Source organism: Babylonia areolata, chromosome 31, assembly GCF_041734735.1.
Source record: "Babylonia areolata isolate BAREFJ2019XMU chromosome 31, ASM4173473v1, whole genome shotgun sequence".
NCBI classification, from domain to species: domain Eukaryota; kingdom Metazoa; phylum Mollusca; class Gastropoda; order Neogastropoda; family Buccinidae; genus Babylonia; species Babylonia areolata.
Window position 1 is genome coordinate 15,955,375 of NC_134906.1, and position 14,780 is coordinate 15,970,154.

General features: G+C 42.7%; 1 protein-coding gene across 1 annotated transcript in view; it reads right to left on the reverse strand.

Moving 5' to 3' along the window:
- LOC143276030 (uncharacterized) overlaps positions 1-14,780 on the reverse strand; it is a 74,624-nt gene that overhangs the window by 26,174 nt on the left and 33,670 nt on the right. Inside the window, exons 8-13 of the mRNA XM_076580416.1 lie at positions 14,703-14,780; positions 9,459-9,723; positions 8,910-9,059; positions 6,301-6,523; positions 2,412-2,535; positions 423-623 (exon numbers count right to left, since the gene is read on the reverse strand). The exon at positions 14,703-14,780 is cut by the window's right edge and continues 163 nt beyond it. Of these exons, the coding sequence (XP_076436531.1) occupies positions 423-623; positions 2,412-2,535; positions 6,301-6,523; positions 8,910-9,059; positions 9,459-9,723; positions 14,703-14,780 (1,041 nt within the window). The remainder of the gene's footprint in view (positions 1-422; positions 624-2,411; positions 2,536-6,300; positions 6,524-8,909; positions 9,060-9,458; positions 9,724-14,702) is intronic.

Consider the following 14,780-nt stretch of genomic DNA (forward strand, 5'->3'; position numbering starts at 1 on the left):
GCCATCACACTGTCATTTGTTGATCAACTAGTAATTTACTGATGGTTTGAATATGCCTCACATTTACCTGACTAAATTAATGTACAATCTATCAAAAGTGGACTACACTGTATACGCTGAGGTGCACCTGTTGTGCACTGCACAGACACAAGGTAGCTGGTGCACTGGGTTCCAGATGAAGATCGTCATGTAGCATGAAGATACGCGGTCATGTAGCATGAAGATACGCGGTCATGTGGTATGAAGATATGCTGTCATGTAGTATAAAAAAAACAGTCATTCTTGAGTATTTTTTTCCTTTTTCCCCTTATTTTCATTTTCTTATTTTCAAATACATTTATTTTCGTACCAAAGACATCACAGTATAGCATCACATATACCAAGCCATAGTAGGTCATATACAAGTTATTTATTTTGGTTACCTTTCCCTCCTCTTTTTGTTGCTCGGAGAGGTCAATGTTGTCCCCTGACGACTCGCTGGCGTCAGTCCTGGCAGTCTGTCTGGTCAGGAAGTTGTTCCACTCCTCATCAACCTCTCTGAACTCCTCCTCCTCCATCTGCTTCATCCTCTCCACCAGCTGGTCCTGAGTCACCCAGCAGCCTGACTGGTCACAGCTGATGATCTGTCACACAGTGTTTCATGGTGGTAATGAACCTGACTGGTCACAGCTGATGATCTGTCACACAGTCAGTGTTTCATGGTGGTAATGAACCTGACTGGTCACAGCTGATGATCTGTCACAGTGTTTCATGGTGGTAATGAACCTGACTGGTCACAGCTGATGATCTGTCACACAGTGTTTCATGGTGGTAATGAACCTGACTGGTCACAGCTGATGATCTGTCACAGTGTTTCATGGTGGTAATGAACCTGACTGGTCACAGCTGATGATCTGTCACACAGTCAGTGTTTCATGGTGGTAATGAACCTGACTGGTCACAGCTGGTGATCTGTCACACAGTGTTTCATGGTGGTAATGAACCTGACTGGTCACAGCTGGTGATCTGTCACACAGTGTTTCATGGTGGTAATGAACCTGACTGGTCACAGCTGGTGATCTGTCACACAGTGTTTCATGGTGGTAATGAACCTGACTGGTCACAGCTGGTGATCTGTCACACAGTGTTTCATGGTGGTAATGAACCTGACTGGTCACAGCTGATGATCTGTCACACAGTGTTTCATGGTGGTAATGAACCTGACTGGTCACAGCTGATGATCTGTCACACAGTGTTTCATGGTGGTAATGAACCTGACTGGTCACAGCTGATGATCTGTCACACAGTGTTTCATGGTGGTAATGAACCTGACTGGTCACAGCTGATGATCTGTCACACAGTGTTTCATGGTGGTAATGAACCTGACTGGTCACAGCTGATGATCTGTCACACAGTGTTTCATGGTGGTAATGAACCTGACTGGTCACAGCTGATGATCTATCACAGTGTTTCATGGTGGTAATGAACCTGACTTGTCACAGCTGATGATCTGTCACACAGTGTTTCATGGTGGTAATGAACCTGACTGGTCACAGCTGATGATCTGTCACACAGTGTTTCATGGTGGTAATGAACCTGACTGGTCACAGCTGATGATCTGTCACAGTGTTTCATGGTGGTAATGAACCTGACTGGTCACAGCTGATGATCTGTCACACAGTGTTTCATGGTGGTAATGAACCTGACTGGTCACAGCTGATGATCTGTCACACAGTGTTTCATGGTGGTAATGAACCAGACTGGGGAGTAGTATCCACAGGTTTGATTCCCAAACATGAACCATGATTTTTACTCTCCCTTCAACTATACCTTGAGTGGTGGTATGAGTGCTAGTCATTCAGATGAGTTTATAAACCAAGATCCTGAGTACAGCAAGCACTTCGTGCACACAAAAGATTCCAAAGCAACAAAAGGGATGTCCCTGGCAAAATTCTGTAGAAAATCCCACTTTGATATTCAAATTCACCTGCAGACAGAAAAAAAGAAAGGTACCAGGTGAGGTGAGGCAATGTGATGACATGCTCTGCCTATGAATTTCACAGAGAAAGCTGTTATGACCAAAAGTAATACAAATAATTTTTTTGTGTCGGGTTTCTTCCTTGAACCACACACAGCATGTTTAGACTGAAAACTAGGCAGCAATTAACCAGTGGTGGAAACAGTACCTTTTCATTATCTCCCCTCCTTTTAAAAAAAACAAACCCATCTGTAAAGCAGTTTTACACAAACATCCTCTCTCTGCAATCTCTATTTCACTTTATCCTGTTTGGTTATTTCCTCATACATGAACCCCTCGTATACAGGCTTGCAGCCTTTTAGTCAACTGTGTTCCTGTTTCTCTCTCTCTCATGTACCCACACAATGAAGATTTCCACCATGTACATACGTATCTCTTGTCCCTGTCTACTCACCCGGATAACTGGTTGCGTCTCGTACATTTTGAACAGAGCATCAGCTGAGGCCAGGTTTCTGGCCTGTTGTCGGGAGTGAGACTTCGCCATCCCCACTTCCTCCCCTTGTAACTGCACCCGACATCTGGACAGGACCAAACCACCCAACCATCAAAATGAACATACAATCATCACAATCATTCTTACTGTATAATATATAAAACAACCTTAAACCTGGCTGCCAATGCACAGATCGAAACGAGCAAAAGACCTGACCTTGAGTGATTGCTACTTGGTTGTTCATTATACTAGCTGCCAACTGTCAGTTATAATGGGCTCTGTTGTCAACCTGCAGCTCTGTGTGACCAGAAAAGCAAACCCTGCAGGGGAACAGGGGTATCAACACTGCTGACATTACAGTAAAAACATGAAGTGACATCTAGCTCAGGGCAACAAACACTGCACAGTCTAACTTAGAACCAAGCATTGTTTCATGGCAATATGTTCACATCCCTTCAGCCATGTCTACCAACTTGTTTCACATGATACATTAAAATTTTGACAACTTTAGAGATACATTTGTTATAGAGTGTCAGGCGCCTATGGTGGAAGCATGGGATTTTCTCAGACACACTGCTCACTGATGGACTCCTTCCTACCTCCCTACTCTTCTCCCCCCACCCCCCTTCCATGGCATCTATCCCCACCAACACCCCTCCCCATACCCTCTCTCCCTTTCCCCCCCTTCCCTTGGCCAAGTACAGAGGGAGCAAGTTATCAAGAAATACCAAGTAAAGATGGTATCTCCTCTGACCATTCTCTTCCTATACACCCCCCTGCCCTTTTCCCTTCCACTTCCATCACCCTCAACCCCATTCCCCCCCACTCCCCCCCATACCTCCCACCCCCTTACGCCCCATGTTGATCTCTGGCAGGATGGCATCTGCCTCAGTGGTCAGTGAGGAGCATGGTATGGTGTGTTTATCATGAGCTGTTTAGAACAGAATCAGGGCTGGTCGATCTTTCCTCCTCCTTCCCTTCCTCTTTTCATCACCCTCCCCCCTCCTGTCCCATTCTCCTTGGCAGTGCCTGGTTCCATGAGAAAAGTGCTGAATTTGCAAGTCTAGCACTGTTGGTTCCAGACTGGTGTGTTAACTTCAATCAGTTGGGAATGCTCTGGGTCAGAAGATAGTTTGACAAGACAGTACCATGAGGGCTGTGAGTGTCAAACTAGCATCTATTTTTCGGACTTAGTTGAATGCTTGATTGATGGTATATTTGGATTCTGTGACTAACACACTGGTTCAGTGGGACTGTGTTCTGCTACATGAATATAAAGTGAACCCTGAAACGTGGGGGCTGTGAGTAATGCTTGTACTGGTAATTTGCTTTGTTGGCAATTTACTTTCTGGCTGTTAGAAACAGTTTGGAGTTTGTAGAATTGTGATGTTGTGTCACAAGAGCATTGAGAGACCCTTTTTAGCTGATGTGGTATTTCACAGTTAATGTAACTGGAATGTGTTGATGCAGATACCATGACTTGTGAGAGAGTTTAGCCAGTGTGTGTGTGGCTTAATTGTATTTGAGGCTAGTGACTGAAGGAAAAGTGACCTATGTAGCCAACACGTCTAAATGCAGTACTGGTTTGGGGTATTTGGGTATCCACCCCCCTCCCTTTCCTGTTTGCTACAGTTTGGTATTATGGTATGATGCTTGGATATCATGTTTGGGTTTACATGGTGTATCTTGGCTTACATAAATGATAATGTTCAGTAACATATCAGGTGTGTGTCATATGTTAGGTGGTGATGGTTATATTCAAGGTGAACAAATCTACAGGCTAACTGTATGTTCATGCTTTTCCATGTGTGTGCACATGGGTGATAATGCAACATGGGGGACATGTGTGACTTGGTAGTTGTGATTACCATGTGCTGTAGTCATGTGTTATATGCCAGTGGGGTAACACATAGCTGTTTGAGACCACTGAGAGGCAGTCCTATGTTGGTGCACACAGGTTGCTATACTTTTGCCAAATTACTTGGTAACTGTATGATTCCCATGTAATAATTTTACCAGTGAGATACTTTGCAGAGACAAAGTACAGATTTGTTCAGTCTTATTGGAAACAGCTATTACTGTATGGTGATTTAACTGGAGTTAAACATTGGGAGTTTGTAATTGTCTGCCATATATTTGGTGCAGCAGCTATTATTGTATGGTGATTTAACAGGAGTTAAAACACTGGGAGTTTGTAATTGTCTGACTCATACTTGGTGCGACAGCTATTATTCTATGGTGGTTTGACAGGCGTTTAACACTGGGAGTTAGTATTTGTCAGTCATATATTTGGTGCACATTATGTCACTGATTGTTGATGGTAAGCTAAAGGAAGCTTGTTTTACATCTTTACATGGATCTCTTTGAGAAGACAGTGCACAGCTAGACACTGAGTGTCAGAATGGTGAAAGGTTATCTGTGGAGTTGTTTACTTGTCCAGACAACATAATGATGTTTCTGTTACGTCAATGCAAGGATGTCTAGCATATGATTTGGTATTATTTTAACCTGGGTTTTGATATTGTGTGTGTTCCAAGTGTGCTGTTTAAAGTTAGAGAAATAAACACCTCAATTCATCTTTCTAAAAGACCCTGCTGTGGTACGAGGAGAGAGTGGATTGTGCACCTATCCTCTGCCTGTTATCCTACTCTACCCCTTCTTCCTTCTTCCCCCTACACCCCTATCACCACCCCTTTAACACATTTACCACTAGTGTGATACATTGAGCTGCACACCTTTGGTCAAAGGGAAACTACCATATTATGTATTCTTTGTTTTTGTTCACATACAGCCTTGTGGAATTTTCACTTATGACAATAACATAGCAATAAAACCAAGAAATGTTATTTTACACAAATGTCAACACATCAGAAGCTAAACATCAAGGTCAGTTCATTATATCTGCATCTGTCATAAAACTTTCTGAATGCACCACCAACAAAGTCCAATAAAAATGCTGGCTGACATCAGAACTTTCCAATTAACTCAGTCTGTTTTAACACCCAAGCAACTTAATCCCTTAACTGCTGAACCTTTGTGAAATGAGATCAGCATGGCTATGGATCTGATGTGCAATTCCTACTTCTTGTTGGGTGACTGACATTGCCAATCACAAGTAATGCAGTCCCAAGAGGAATAGGTCCACACAAAGCATGATGAATGTCATCCTGACCTGTAAGCTTGTCTGATCTCAGTGAGGTGATAACCTTTCACTAACCAGCATACTGAGCAGCAGTCAAGGGGTTATGTGCCCCTTGTCCCTTCACAGCACAATAGGAAGCCCGTATCTAATTGGCATGAAGAAGCCCGTCTCTAATTGGCATGAAGAAGCCCGTCTCTAATTGGCATGAAGAAGCCTGTCTCTAATTCGCATGAAGAAGCCTGTCTCTAATTCGCATGAAGAAGCCCATCTCTAATACACATGAAGAAGCCCGTCTCTAATTGGCATGAAGAAGCCCGTCTCTAATTGGCATGAAGAAGCCCGTCTCTAATTCGCATGAAGAAGCCTGTCTCTAATTCGCATGAAGAAGCCCATCTCTAATACACATGAAGAAGCCCGTCTCTAAATGAAGAAACCCGTCTCTAAATGAAGAAGCCCATCTCTAAGTCGCATTAAGAAGCCCGTCTCTAAATGTAGAAGCCCGTCTCAAATGAAGAAGCCGAAGCCCGTCTCTAATTGGCATGAAGAAGCCTGTCTAACTCCTGTGAAGAACCCTGTCCCTTACTCGCATGAAGAAACCTTGCTCCATCTCAAATGAATAAACCATTATCTCATGTGAAGAAGCCTGGCTCTATCTCATGTGAAGAAGACTGGCTCTATCTCATGTGAAGACCCTATCTTTTAACTCACGTGAAGAAGCCTGTCTCTATTTCGGTGCACCACTTGAGCAGCATGACGTTCATGAGGGCTGAGTTCTGCAGGATGCAGAAAGCGTGACGCTTGCGGTCGTGGATCCAGTCCTGGTGTTCCACCACCACCATCCCCTCCCTCCCCTTCTCTGACAGCGCCTCCTCCACGTTCAAGAACTGCTGTCTCAGGCGTGGCAGGTTCGATTCCTCCTTCTTGATTTGTCCTGTGGGATCACAGTTTCATTTTAAAGACAATGAAGATGTATATGAGAAGTAAAGATGGATATGAGAGACAGGGGGAGAGGAGGATGCGGAGGGGAGGGGGGGGGAGGGGAGAGAGATTCTATTTGCTCTTTGATCAATTTTAATTCAACTGTTCCTGGGTAACTGGTTGGGGTTTTTTAACACTATTGCTCCAAAATATGTAAAATGTTCCATTCTATGTGAATATAATTTCATGTGACACAACTGACAGACCTGGTGGAATTTGGTGAACAGTTCTGTGTGGCACCTCAAAGACTCTTCAGTGTTGAGAGAGAAGAATTTTGTTTGATCTTTCATGATCTAAACAAGTACCTGTCTCAATTTTTTTTTTTAGGAGGAATTTTCATCTATGAAACCCACCAGATGAAGACTTCAAGCCAAAATATTGTTTACAGTTTGTTTTTGTTTTGTAATATTATGTGATAGTGTTTGTGGGTGTTTGGGAGGGAGGGTGTGTGTGTGTGAGTGAGAAGTTGTGTAGTGTTTATGTCTAAAACATGATAGTGCAGAAAACGACATAATTGCACTTGGCTGTTGTGTCCGATACATTTGCAAATATGTTAGCACAATTTCCACCCATAAAATAAACTTGAGTTTTCTTCTTTTTCTTTCAAAATATTCTATGCATTTTTTTTAATCCAAGTTATCTTCCCCTGATTGGAAGTTATCCCATCCTGTCAACATTGAAGTTAATTATATTCTCCATCCGTTTTTCTTTGAGAAAACATACTTTTACATACTTTTCAGCATGATTTTAATTTTTGTGATTTATTTTTTGAGAGGTTGGTGATTATTTGCAAAAATCACAAACAGTTCCGAAAGTGAAAGGGTTAACTCAAAGGTGATGACAACAGCAATAAAACTCACAGCAATATTCAACACTATGTCCAGTCCATTAATCCAATCAGACATTTTGAGGGGGTGAGCGGATATTAATGGTGCTGTACTTCTGCGTACTTTGAGAAGGGGAGGAGAGAAGAGTAGTTTGAAGACAGGTCGAAGACCATACAGAGGGCAAGGAAACAAGGCGTGGCCATGAACATCACTCAACTGTCTGTCACACTGTTCAACTGGCAACAAATCAACAGCCAATAATCCACAATTTTCATGAAACCCAGGGCTGACATACAATGGATGGGAATCAAGTGTTTGCATTTTTTCACACTTTTTATCACTGATCAGTTGAGCAACATTGTAGAGGAGGCAAACCAGATGCACAGCAGACACTATCAGCTCAACTGCAACCAGTAGAGAGTGAATACTATCAAAGTAGTTCCCCATCTAAAGTGGGTTCACTTTTCATGATAAAAAATATTCATTTACATTTCTACAAACATAGATTATCATAAACATGTAACCTGTTTTATTTTCTTGTACAGGTATAATCTGATGATAAGCATGCTATTTTCAGCTATATTTTGTTTCTTATCTCTTTGTTGTCATTCTGTTGAGGTGGAAATAGATTCTTTTTTGATGCACAAAAATTATCACTTTGAAATGTCTGATTAGTTACTAACAATCAAAATAATTGGTAAAATGGCCTGGATTCAGAATCCAAATTCATTTTCCTTCACAAAAACCTTTACTTTGCTTCTGCATCTACTTTTGTTTTTCTACCAGAATGTTTTCAATTTATTACCCCTAAATCCTCAAAATTCTCTGGCAAGGAGAGAGCACTTTTTCTTTCTTTTATACAAAATTCTGGCACTGAATGGGTTAAGTGACCAGCATGCTCCAGGCAAGGACCAAAGAAACATGAGGAAATCTACTATACAATGCTGCCTGCATCAATCATGACAGTATAGCTGACAGCTTCAGTGTTCAATAATGACTAGACAAAATATGCCTTAAGGAAAAAAAGTCAGTGTTGACATCAAGTGAAGATTAAACACAGCCATATCACTGGCGAAATGTAAAGTACAAAGTAGTTTGAACAAACGGGAAGAGGGGGAAACCAAACAACTACTTCTGTGTTCATGGACTGATCTCCCTCATTCAACTGTATGTACAAGTGAGTTTTTACCTGTATGACTTTTTACCCCACCATGTAGGCAGCCATACTCCGAATTCAGGAGGTGTGCATGCTGGACATGTCTACATAACCCACTGAACGCTGACATGGACTATGGGATCTTTAACGTGCAAATTTGATCTTCTGCATACATATACACATGAATGTGGTTAAGGCGCATTTGTTGACCTGGGAGATAAGAAAAATCTCCAACCTTAACCCACCATGTGCACCAAAATCATGGATCAAACTGAGGAAACTCAACACTAACCATTCGGATAAAGCATCTGTCACACACACACAGCTAGTTCAAGTCTCAAGTGTTGACTAGTCACCTTTGACGACCACATCTTGCACGTCAGCCCCCTGCAGCTCCTCCTTGTTCAGGCGGTGACTCTCTGAAATGAGCGTGTCCACTGGCGTAGAAATGAGGATCTCGTATGCTTTGCTATAAGCATCTGCTTGTGCCTCTTTCTTCTGACGGCCTGAAAACATGACAGCGACTTGTTACAAAGTGACATGATTCACTCAACTGGAGAACAGGAACCACATCTACACCACAAAAAACTATACATGTGCAGATGGGTTTCATTCTCATGTCATCATACAATCACAAGGCGCTGTCAATCAGTGTACAATAATACACCCACATACATTCATGTGCATGGTAAACCATGTGTGTATCTACTGTTAATAGGGTAAATCACTTTCACACTACTTATGTTTTCCAGTGATTTAAAAAAACCCAGTGCATCAGACACACACACAGCTGCAACCCATGTATGTACATACTGTTTTTGTGACACACTATCACACTTACATTTTCCCGTTTTTCAAAAAAAAAGTACATCACACACACACACACACACACAGCGTCAGCCCACCTTCCCCTTCACTGATGAGAATGTCTCCCACAAACAGCTGACACAGGTTGGTCATCACATCCTGTTCCTCCACCTTTTTGTACATACAGGTGATGAGCAGCTGCAGCTGGTTTGCCGTCAGGTCCAGTAGAGTGACGGGTCCTTCCCTCACAGAGCTGTCCTTGATGCGGTCGATGAACAGCTCAAACTTCTTGATGTGCTCTGCTGTGCGGATCTCCTTCACTACCACAGTGACCGACCTCTCCTTCCTGAATTCTTCAATGTTCTGGACAACACAACACCCACTGTTACCGCACAGAACACAACCACATCTTACAGTACACACCACAATCAACACCACACAGTACACACCACAATCAACACCACAAAGTACACACCACAATCAACACGTTACAGTACACACCACAATCAACACCACAAAGTACACACCACAATCAACACCACACAGTACACACCACAATCATCAACACCACACAGTACACACCACAATCATCAACACCACACAGTACACACCACAATCATCAATACCTTATAGTACACACCACAATCATCAACACCTTACAGTACACACCACAATCATCAACACCTTATAGTACACACCACAATCATCAACACCTCACAGTACACACCACAATCATCAACACCACACAGTACACACCACAATCATCAACACCACACAGTACACACCACAATCAACACCACACAGTACACACCACAATCACCAACACCACACAGTACACACCACAATCATCAACACCACACAGTACACACCACAATCACCAACACCTTACAGTACACACCACAATCACCAACACCACACAGTACACACCACAATCACCAACACCACACAGTACACACCACAATCATCAATACCTTATAGTACACACCACAATCATCAACACCACAAAGTACACACCACAATCAACACCTTATAGTACACACCACAATCACCAACACCTCACAGTACACACCACAATCATCAACACCACACAGTACACACCACAATCATCAACACCTCAGTACACACCACAATCATCAACACCACACAGTACACATCACAATCATCAACACGTTACAGTACACACCACAATCATCAACACCACACAGTACACACCACAATCATCAACACCTCACAGTACACACCACAATCATCAACACCACACAGTACACATCACAATCACAAACACCTTACAGTACACACCACAATCATCAACACCTCAGTACACACCACAATCATCAACACCACACAGTACACACCACAATCACAAACACCTTACAGTACACACCACAATCACCAACACCTCACAGTACACACCACAATCACCAACACCATACAGTACACACCACAATCACCAACACCTTACAGTACACACCACAATCATCAACGCCTTACAGCACACACCACAATCACCAACACCTTACAGTACACACCACAATCACCAACACCTTACAGCACACACCACAATTACCAACACCATACAGTACACACCACAATCACCAACGCCTTACAGTACACACAATCACCAACACCTTACAGTACACACAATCACCAACACCTTACAGTACACACCACAATCACCAACACCTTACAGTACACACAATCACCAACACCTTACAGTACACACCACAATCACCAACACCTTACAGTTCACACCACAATTACCAACACCACACAGTACACACAATCACCAACACCTTACAGTACACACCACAATCACCAACACCTTACAGTTCACACCACAATTACCAACACCACACAATACACACCACAATCACCAACACCTTACAGTACACACCACAATCACCAACACCTTACAGTACACACAATCACCAACACCTTACAGCACACACAATCACCAACGCCTTACAGTACACACAATCACCAACACCACACAATACATACCACAATCACCAACACCTTACAGTACACACAATCACCAACGCCTTACAGTACACACAATCACCAACGCCTTACAGTACACACAATCACCAACACCTTACAGTACACACAATCACCAACACCACACAATACATACCACAATCACCAACACCTTACAGTACACACCACAATCACCAACACCTTACAGTACACACAATCACCAACACCTTACAGCACACACAATCACCAACGCCTTACAGTACACACAATCACCAACACCACACAATACATACCACAATCACCAACACCTTACAGTACACACAATCACCAACGCCTTACAGTACACACAATCACCAACGCCTTACAGTACACACAATCACCAACACCTTACAGTACACACAATCACCAACACCACACAATACATACCACAATCACCAACACCTTACAGTACACACCACAATCACCAACACCTTACAGTACACACAATCACCAACACCTTACAGCACACACAATCACCAACGCCTTACAGTACACACAATCACCAACACCACACAATACATACCACAATCACCAACACCTTACAGTACACACAATCACCAACGCCTTACAGTACACACAATCACCAACACCTTACAGTACACACAATCACCAACACCACACAATACATACCACAATCACCAACACCTTACAGTACACACCACAATCACCAACACCTTACAGTACACACCACAATCACCAACACCTTACAGTACACACCACAATCATCAACACCTTACAGTACACACAATCACCAACGCCTTACAGTACACACCACAATCACCAACGCCTTACAGTACACACAATCACCAACACCACACAATACATACCACAATCACCAACACCTTACAGTACACACCACAATCACCAACGCCTTACAGTACACACAATCACCAACACCACACAATACACACCACAATCACCAACGCCTTACAGTACACACCACAATCACCAACACCACACAGTACACACCACAATCACCAACACCTTACAGTACACACAATCACCAACACCACACAATACATACCACAATCACCAACACCTTACAGTACACACCACAATCACCAACACCTTACAGTACACACAATCACCAACGCCTTACAGTACACACAATCACCAACACCACACAATACACACCACAATCACCAACACCTTACAGTACACACAATCACCAACACCTTACAGTACACACCACAATCACCAACACCTTACAGTACACACCACAATCACCATACAGTACACACCACAATCACCAACACCTTACAGTACACACAATCACCAACACCTTACAGTACACACAATCACCAACACCTCACAGTACACACAATCACCAACACCTTACAGTACACACCACAATCACCAACACCTTACAGTACACACCACAATCACCATACAGTACACACCACAATCACCAACACCTTACAGTACACACAATCACCAACACCTTACAGTACACACAATCACCAACACCTTACAGTACACACCACAATCACCAACACCTTACAGTACACACCACAATCACCAACACCTTACAGTACACACAATCACCAACACCTTACAGTACACACAATCACCAACACCTTACAGTACACACAATCACCAACACCTTACAGCACACACCACAATCACCAACACCTTACAGTACACACCACAATCACCAACACCTTACAGTACACACCACAATCGCCAACACCTTACAGTACACACCACAATCATCAACACCTTACAGTACACACCACAATCATCAACACCTTACAGTACACACCACAATCACCAACGCCTTACAGTACACACCACAATCACCAACACCTTACAGTACACACAATCACCAACACCTTACAGCACACACAATCACCAACACCTTACAGTACACACCACAATCACCAACACCTTACAGTACACACAATCACCAACACCTTACAGTACACACAATCACCAACACCTTACAGTACACACCACAATCACCAACACCTTACAGTACACACAATCACCAACACCTTACAGTACACACAATCACCAACACCTTACAGCACACACAATCACCAACACCTTACAGTACACACAATCACCAACACCTTACAGTACACACAATCACCAACACCTTACAGTACACACCACAATCACCAACACCTTACAGTACACACAATCACCAACACCTTACAGTACACACCACAATCACCAACACCTTACAGTACACACAATCACCAACACCTTACAGCACACACAATCACCAACACCTTACAGTACACACAATCACCAACACCTTACAGTACACACAATCACCAACACCACACAATACATACCACAATCACCAACGCCTTACAGTACACACAATCACCAACACCACACAATACATACCACAATCACCAACACCTTACAGTACACACAATCACCAACACCTTACAGTACACACCACAATCACCAACACCTTACAGTACACACAATCACCAACACCTTACAGTACAGAGTACTGTGACAATACTTAGACTGTAATTAACAACCCAATATTTTATCTGTTAGATCAAGTGCCAAATACAGTCATCTCATATTCAATGAAGCATTGATTTCATTTTTTTTTTAATTCTGCAATTTAATGGAGTCCACTGAGGCCAAGGTAAAATGTGTTTTGCATCATCAAGATGATTTATTATAACTTGAACCTTGAATCCCTTTTACAAATGAAACTCAGTTCAGTGTGATTGGTCAAGTAAACAAACAGTGCATGCCTCTTGTGTACATGCACATACATGTAATTTCAAGCCCACATACAAGCATGCACTTGCTTGTATATAAAGACTGACACAAATGGACTGAAGTAACTCCACAGCATCCCTGAAACAGCTCTGTGGCCGACGGGGCAGCAGGCAGCCTGTTGTGCAAATGACTAAAGCGCTTGGAGCTTGGTCTCTGACCAAGGTTAGGCGCTCTATAAGTATCCTTATATCATATCAATCAGCAACATGATTTGTTTTGAACTGTGCACATGCTTTTATTGAAATACAAAATAAAATCAGTGTATTATTACTGGATATGTGACCTGAAAGGGTTCTCTGAAATGAAAGTGCTGAGAAAAATCATCTGAAGTACTTCGCTAAGTTCGTTTTTCCCATTAACTCCACTGTCATTTCCAGTTAACAGTCTCTAAAGATGAACATACAGTTTGCAATGTTGACACTTACAAACTGAGTCTTATTTCACATCACAACCTGCAGTTATACAGACTTTCTCCATTTGTACTTTGCAATCATTCATACCTACACAACAGCACAGCAGCATCAACACCTACCAACACCCATCACTGCTTTGACATTCACCAGCCCCATACACACCTGTGGTATGACTCCTTTCAAGATGTCTGGCAGGTCCACAGTGGTGAAGCGCTGGTAGGCCACATCATACGTCTTCTG